This window comes from Cebus imitator, unplaced genomic scaffold (assembly GCF_001604975.1).
Source record: "Cebus imitator isolate Cc_AM_T3 unplaced genomic scaffold, Cebus_imitator-1.0 Scaffold306, whole genome shotgun sequence".
NCBI lineage: Eukaryota > Metazoa > Chordata > Mammalia > Primates > Cebidae > Cebus > Cebus imitator.
In genome coordinates this window covers 1086736-1094951 of record NW_016107621.1, presented here as the reverse complement: position 1 = coordinate 1094951, position 8216 = coordinate 1086736, and the positions used below count along the sequence as shown (strand labels likewise).

Genomic DNA, 8216 nt, shown 5'->3' with positions numbered 1-8216 from the left:
AAAAAAAAAAAGCGTTTGGTGGGGTCTTGGAATTCTTTCCTCACTAGAGAGGGTAGAAATGAACATAAACATAGAAAAAAAAGACACACAAGCAAAGAGATGCAGTCTCTCGGAAACTCTTAGTGAGGAACTGGCATACAGATCCAGGATCACAGACACACACATCTGTCCCCTGCAAAGTAACAGACACATGAATTAATGGACACACCCGGGAGGACCTGGTCACAAATACAAAGACTGAAATTCAGACGCATAGAGTAACACAAACATACAGAATTACACAGACACAAACATTTACAAACGCTCAGGCAGACATCCGAAACGAATAGGAAGAGACACAGACCCAGAGTCAAGTGACACAAATACTCAAGAGACACGTAGAGTACAACAGGTACTCACAGCCCCAAACGTTCAGAATGACATAGAAACAGAGGCACAGAACACGTCCGACAATCACAGATCCAAAAGAGCCTCTAGCCAAGACCAACCCTCCGTGTCTAGCACCAACTCGCGGGCAGGCGTTCCCGGGTGTGGCCGGCAGCAAATGGAGGAACCCTTGGCAGCCACCGGACGCCCTCTGGTGGCGGTTCTTGAGAACGGGAGACAGTTCAATCCGGGCCACAAACTTTTTTAGAACAAATCATTGTGGGAAGCTGGGAGGGGAGGGGGAGAGAGAGAGAGAGAGAGAGAGAGAGAGGAAGTCGGACGTGGGCGAGGGGCGGGGTGTCTGGACTGGAACCTCCGGGCCCACGTGAGTGTCTGTCCCGCTGCTGAGTAGGTGCTGTGTGTCTGGGTTGCTGTAGTGTTCGCTTGTAGTGCAGCTATCCTGTGTTATCTTTATCATTTGATGCCGCCTGCCTCTGCGGACCGTACTGGGCACCTCTACACTGCAGCTGGGTGCCCTGCTCAAATCAGATCAGAACTGGGGCCGGGTGCGGTGGCTCACGCCTGTAATCCCAGCACTTTGGGAGGCCGAGGCGAGCGGATCACTTGAGGTCGGGAGTTCGAGACCAGCCTGGCCAACATGGTGAATCCTCGTCTCCACTAAAAATACAGAAATTAGCTGGGCGTGGTGGTGGGGACCTGTAGTCCCAGCTACTCGGAAGGCTGAGGCAGGAGAATCGCTTGCAGCCGGGAGGCGGAGGTTGCAGTGAGCCGAGATCGCGCCCCTGTACTTCCAGCCTGGGCAACAAGAGCGAGCCTCCATCTAAAAAAAAAAAAAAAAAAAAAAAAAAAGGAAGAAAGAGAAAAAGAACTGGATGCGTCTGATGTGACGCACGCCTGTTTGTTTATCTCTGCGGGGTGTGCCTTTGTCTAAGTAGAGAGGGTGTGTGGCTTCTGCGGGCTTAACGTGTGGCTCGGGAGGCAGTGGGAGTCTGCATCGTGTATCCCGATTGCGTCTTACTCGAGTTTTGTTTTCTGAGTTAGAGGCGACAGGTGGTGCAGCGTTAGGCACTGGGAACCTCTCTGGCGTTTGTATTCATGAGCGCGAGCGTTAATGACGGATCCGCGGGTTTGAGCTTGTCGGTACAGACGCCAGATAGCCCGATTTACGGGAACAGCCGATTAGAGGATTCGGGAGAGCGGTCGGTGAACTTCTGGAGGTCTTTCGGGAGGGGAAGGCTCTATGGTCGCGTGCAGAGCGCCCGTTCCACGTCAGGTACCGACCATAGAGGAAGGCGGCCGCGGACTACCCAAGGGAAGGGCAGGCCGTGTCCTTTACAACTTGCCTTCCGTTGTTAGTCTGGCCTCTATACCCAAACCTTCGGGACTCCCTGAAGTCAAAATTTTGCTTTTCCTAATGGCAACTGGGTTCCTTCCAGATTACGAACTGTATATCCACTTAATCTCTATTCCATATACCTCCTCCTACAGCGAAATTTGTGAGACAATCCTCTAAAGCTCGGCCAATCTGGTGAACTTTTCCTAAAACGAGCCATCTCTACCAGCTTTAGGAGCTAAGACAATAACTTCGATTGGTGGGCAGATTGTTTTGAAACCGCCCTAACGGCAAGGGGCGGACTCTCTGTGAATTCATCTTTTTCCGGTTTCTTAAAGGCAACAGGAAGGAGGGGTTTCTGCCGACCCTCTGTTTCATTGGTTCTTGTGGTTTTACCCGCTCGGACTCCTCAAGGGGCGGGAGATATAGACCAATCGGAATGTGTGTTACAGAGACACTTAGTTTGATGAAAGGACTACGCAGGAAAGGCCGTGGGACGCTCATTCTGAGATCTCACCGCCGATTGGTCCAAATCGTTACTCCCTTGTTTTCATTGGGCCTTACGGCAGCAGGCGCGCGACAGCTACCCAATCAGCGCGCGCTCCGCCTCCTGCCTTTTCCCGCCCTCCGCTCCGGCCGCGGCTTCGACGTAGGCCAACGCTTCCTTCCCGGTAGCTCTTGGGTCCTCTCGTTACCGTTGTTTTGAAAACCGCGTTCTGATTGGCTGGGTCTCAGGGCCCGCGCCCGTTGCCCCAAGCACTGACCAATTGGCACTCGTGTTACACCGGACGAGGTACGGGTGAGGGGGGAGGCGGCGGCGGCGGCCATTTTGAGCCGCCGCCGCCATTGGAGTGGGCCCCCCCCTTTCCCCCTTCGCCTTCTGACAGGAAAGGTTTAAGGGGGACATAGCCCTGGGGGGCCGGGCCGGGCTCGGGGGCCGCCCCGGGGGCCCGGGCCATGGATGTGCGCCGTCTGAAGGTGAACGAACTTCGCGAGGAACTGCAGCGCCGCGGCCTGGACACTCGAGGCCTCAAGGCCGAGCTTGCTGAGCGGCTGCAGGCGGCGTTGGAGGCCGAGGAGCCTGACGACGAGCGGGAGCTCGAGGCCGACGACGAAGCGGGGCGACCCGGGCACATCAACGAGGAGGTCGAGACCGAGGGGGGCTCCGAGCTGGAGGGGACCGCGCAGCCACCGCCGCCCGGGCTGCAGCCGCACGCGGAGCCCGGCGGCTACTCGGGGCCGGACGGACATTGTGAGAGTGCGCGGGGCGGGGGCCGGGGAGCCCGGAGCCTGGGCCGAGGAAAGGGCTGTGGGACGCGGGAGTCCAGCGCCTGAGGTCGGGGAGACGACTAGAGGATCGGGGGATCCCGCCACCCGCCGCTGAAAAGGATCTGGGGACAAGGGCCCCGGCGCGACCGGAGGGTGGATCCTGACACTCGGTGCAGGGGGGACACTGGGGGAGGGGCTCTGGGTTTCGGGGGTTAGGGGCCGGGGTGGCGGGGAGGATTCCGTACCGTAGGGCTCGGATCGGAGACCGGAAGCTGGTTTCTGGGGCGGGAGAGACTCGGAAGAACAAGACATTTTGTATTTGGGCTGATGAGGGTCTCGAAAATCGGGGTCCTGGGGTTCGGAGCTCGGAGGGCTCGGCGGCCGTGCTAGCCCAGCGTGCGGGCTGGGGGGCGGGGAGCCGTGTTTCCAGGGTGGGGAGAGAATGTCTAGGTGTGCGGGCCTGGGAGAGTTTTGAGGAAGGAGATCCTGGGAGTTCTCCAGTTTGCTACGGGGGTGGGTGGGTGAGGCGGAGGCGCTGGTGTCTGTGGCTGGGGAGGATCGAAGGAACTCAATGCTCTGGAGTTTGGCTGGTGAGCATTTAGGGGGATGCGGGAGATTGAACCAGAGGGCACCCCATCTCTCTTCCGCGGCTGGAGGCAGGCACAGCTTGGACATGTGGCGCTTTGAGATCTGGGGACTTTTTGGTTGGCTCCTAAAAGAGGTCCAGAGGCTGGCGGGGGAGAGGATGCTTCCTTGGACACGAGATCTGGGGGTCTAGAGCTAGGAAGACTGGGGACAGATAACTCCGAGGCTGCTGCTGAATGGCCTGGGGCTGACTGTGGGCTTTTGGCGAACAGGGGGTGCTGGGGGTGGGGTGGGGTGGGGGCAGATGTGTTGGTAACATTCGAAGTGGATGAAGTACGTGGCGGGAGACAGGACCCTGTATCCAGCACTGAAGGAGTATGGAGCTGGCTTGGCGAGTATGGGGAGGGGCAGGCTGTAGGGAGCAGAGAGAAAGAAGACCTGTTGACTTCACTGGAGGCCTCAGAGTGGAGTGCGCGGAGTGTTTCTGGACCCGAGCATCTCCAAGAGAAATCTCGTTGTTTCCTAGAAGCAGTTGTTTGTGTACCCAGGGAGTGGGGGCCCTCAGGGAGCAGCAGGGAACCTCTGCATCAGCCAGGAAGTGGGACTCTGGGAATGGGTTCAGGTAGATCTGTGGTTGTCTGAGGAGAGGAAACCCTGGTATGGGACGGACTGAATCTTCAGTTAGAGAAAAGCTGCTTGGTTGAGCGCAGTGGCTCACGCCTGTAATCCCAGCACTTTGGGAGGCCGAGGCAGGCAGATCACGAAGTCAAGAGATCCAGGCCGTCCTGGTCAACATGGTGAAACCCCATCTCTACTAAAAATGCAAAAATTAGCTGGGCGTGGTGGCGCCATCCTGTAATCTCAGCTGTTTGGGAGGCTGAGGCAGGAGAATCGCTTGAACCCAGAAGGTGAAGGTTGCAGTGGTCCGAGATCGTGCCACTGTCCTCCAGCCTGGTGACAGCAAGGCTCTGTCTCAAAAAAGAAAGAAAAAAGCAGTTTTCTTTCTTTTCCCCCTCCCCCTTCCTGTTCTCCTCACTCCGTCCCTCCCTCCCTCCCTCCCTTCCTTCCTTCCTTCCTTCCTTCCTTTTTCGAGCTAGGGGTCTCTCCAAACAACCAGGCTGGTCATGAACTCCTGGGTTCAAGTGATCTGCCCGCCTCAGCCTCCTGAAGTGCTGGGATTACAGGTGTGAACCACTGTTCCAGGCCTCAGGGCAGCTTTCTAGTAGGACTGGAAATGTGGGGACTGGAGAGGTTAAGGAGTAAGTAGAAGGGATTCTGGCATAGAGTTTGTACAGTTTTTCTGAAAAGCGGGCATCCTGGGACTTGGGGCTAAGGGAATGAGAAGAAAAATGAGATAACAGAAGAGACAGGATTTGGGATTGGCATTGGATACTTGTTCATAAGAGGTAAGGTTCCCTGGAGGGAGATAACCCAAGTGTGGATTTGGGGTAGACAGTAGCTTAGGAATTATTCAGAATTCAGGTGCTGGAAAGGGGACTTCCCATTGCAGAGACTTGTGAAGAAAGGAGTGGCCCTGTGTGCAGGTCTAGAGCAGGAGGGACTGGCAGGAATGCGTAGCAAGAAAGGGTAGTGCGGTAGTAGTGACCTGAAGGTCTGGCCAGAGAGTCCTGTCTGAGAGGAAAGTGAATTAGGTGCTTTGGAGCGTAGTCCCTAGACTCAAACAGACTTTGTTTCAAATCTGGCTTAACGATATTGTCAAGTCACTTCATCTCTGTGAGCCTGGTTTCCTTGTGGGTAAAATGGAGTTAATAAACAAATACTGTCTGTTCACAGCCCCTCCAACCCCTGGGGGGGTGTTATGAATGAGATCACACGTGTGAGAGGCTTAGCACTGGGCCTGCCTTTTATTAGAAGGGGGATGTTTTAGAGAGTGGAGAAGGACCCTAGTGTCATAGCTTCTCCAGGAGAGGCTGCCCCTGTGGGCAGAGGAGAGATGCTGGGGAGAAGAGACTGTGGGAAGAAGAGCACTGCACTTGGAGCCTGGAAGAAGCAGAATAGTTTGAAAGGGTCCCCATGTTCCAATTAAGAAGATAATGCTGATTCTTCCTCTCTCCCCTACCTGCTACAACAAAGTCCTTTGAGCCCCCTTCATGCCTCCTTGAACCCCTCCTTCAGGCTTGGTGAACAGACCTGTAGCAAACCATGTGACCTGTGACTTTTCTCCCTTCGGGCTGCACTCAGTTTGTGCCCAGATGTATTTATCCTCTGAGAAGGGATCCAATCAGTCAGCAAGGGGCAGAATAGTCTCTCCTTCCCTTTGGTTCTGCCTCATGGCTCCTGGCATAGCCACTAGTAGAGCCCTTGGGGCTCTAACAGAGAGCTAGCCCCTGGGGAGGAGAGCTGTATGTTGCCCATCCTGGGTTTCTAAAGTTCCTTCTGGGTTTGGCTGCAAGGTTCTGGAGGGAATTTCTGGTTTTAGTTCCGCCTCTGAGCTTTCACACACGTTATCCCAACCCCATTCCCGTCACTGAGTCATCACCTATGTATCCTTTGAGTCAAAGCTTAACTTTTGTTTTCCAGGTCCTTTTTTTTTTTTTTGAGACGGAGTTTCGCTCTTGTTACCCAGGCTGGAGTGCAATGGCGCGATCTCGGCTCACCGCAACCTCCGCCTCCCGGGTTCAGGCAATTCTCCTGCCTCAGCCTCCTGAGTCGCTGGGATTACAGGCACGCGCCACCATGCCCAGCTAATTTTTTGTAGTTTTAGTAGAGACGGGGTTTCACCATGTTGACCAGAATGGTCTCGATCTCTTGACCTCGTGATCCACCCGCCTCGGCCTCCCAAAGTGCTGAGATTACAGGCTTGAGCCACCGCGCCCGGCCCTTTTTTTTTCTTTTTTGATAAGGTGTTTTACTTTGTCACCTCAGCTGGAGTGCAGTGGTGCAGTCTGGGCCCTGCCTCCCGGGTTCAAGCAATTCTCCTGCCTCAGCCTCCCCAGTAGTTGGGATTACAGGTACCTGCCACTATGCCCAACTAATTTTTTGTATTTTTAGTAGAGATGGCATTTCACCATATTGGCCAGGCTGGTCTCGAACTCCTCACCTTGTGATTCGCTCGCCTCGGCCTCCCTAAGTGCTGGCATTACAGGTGTGAGCCACCGTGCCCGGCCTTCCAGGTCCCTTTCTTAGCTCCTGGAACTACTTTGTAGTCTTCAACACAACCATTTAATTTGTGTGTGTTTTTGCTTAAGATTTGTCTGTCTCACTAAACTGAAGGCTTCAGTGGGGCAGGCTTGTCTTCAGCTGTATCCCAGGCTCTGGAGTATAGTGTGTACTCCATGAATAGTTAATATTGTTATTCTTACCACTCTTCAGTTGAGCTCCTGGACCCACAGATGCCTTCTGGACCCTTTGGTCCTGGGTTCTCTATGAACTGCCCCTCTAATTGACCATTTTTTATCTTGTTTTAAGATGCCATGGACAGTATTTCCAGGCAGAACCAATTCTACGATACCCAAGTCATCAAACAAGAAAACGAGTCAGGCTACGAGAGGAGACCACTGGAAATGGAGCAGCAGCAGGCCTATCGCCCAGGTAGGAAAATACACATGGTTCATCTCTTTGGATGGAAACAGAATGTATATGGAGCCTTTACCCTCTGCTTAGAGTGTGTCTTCCTAGAGGAACTATGCATCTTTTTTCTTGGGCAATTCATGTAGACTTTGTCACTCTGGCAAGATTTTTTTAAAGGAAAAATCTCAGTCCTATTTCCAAGTGTTTGGAGAGGGGAGGTATCTATATAAAAATGATGTTGGTATTGGCCAGGCGTGGTGGCTCATGCCTATAATCCCAGCACTTTGGGAGGCCAAGGTGGGAGGATTACCTGAAGTCTGGAGTTTGAGACAAGCCTGGCCAACATGGTGAAACCCTACCTCTACTAAAAATACAAAAATTAGCCAGATGCAGTGGCACATGCCTGTAGTCCTGGTTACTCGGGAGGCTGAGGTGGGAGGATCACTTGAGCCCAGGAGTTCTGGGCTGTAGTGCACTATGCCAGTCGGGTGTCCACGCTAAGTTCGGCATTAATATGGTGACCTCCCGAGAGCAGGGGACCACCAGGTTGGAAACGGAGCAGGTCAAAACTCCTATGCTCATCAGTAGTGGGATTGCGCCTATGAATAGCCACTGCACTATAGCCTGGACAACATAGCGAAACCCCGTCTCTTTTAAAAAAAAAAAAAAAAAAAAAAATTAGATGGGCGTGGTAGCAGATGCCTGTAATCCCAGCTACTTGGAGGCTGAGGCAGAATTGCTTGAACCTGGGAGGTGGAGGTTTCAGTGAGCCAAGACTGTGCCACTGCATCCCAGCCTGGGAAATGAGTGAAACTCCATCTCAAAAAAAGAAATGATAGTATCAGAACCCTGGAGAGTTGAGACCCCTAGATTAATATTTGAATCTTATTTAGAATCTTAAATGGGGAAGCCAGAAAGAGCCTTTAAGTCTAGTCTGGTATTTCCCCTATTCTGAAGATTATTGTTCCAGGGGATATTATTAGGGGCTTCTCAGAAAAAGGTTCCTTAGCCAAATGTGTCTGGAAAATGTAGCATATGCTGTATCATCTCTTGGAAATTTACTGTGATCGTTAGAGCATTAAAGGCTCTGAGAAGTCCTGCATTTAAAAAA

At 53.3% G+C, this 8216-nt stretch overlaps 1 protein-coding gene across 6 annotated transcripts in view; it reads left to right on the top strand.

The window, feature by feature from the left end:
• The first annotated feature begins 393 nt into the window (after positions 1-393).
• HNRNPUL1 (heterogeneous nuclear ribonucleoprotein U like 1) overlaps positions 394-8216 on the top strand; it is a 44266-nt gene continuing 36443 nt past the window's right edge. Inside the window, exons 1-2 of one of the 6 annotated variants that reach the window (XM_017502928.2) lie at positions 394-751; positions 7004-7126. In XM_017502928.2, the coding sequence (XP_017358417.1) occupies positions 7009-7126 (118 nt within the window). In that variant the 5' untranslated portion in view covers positions 394-751; positions 7004-7008. Of the gene's footprint in view, positions 752-2335; positions 2973-7003; positions 7127-8216 lie in introns of those variants that run through there. The other 5 variants (XM_017502927.2, XM_017502923.1, XM_017502924.2 and 2 more) reach the window with 5 other exon arrangements.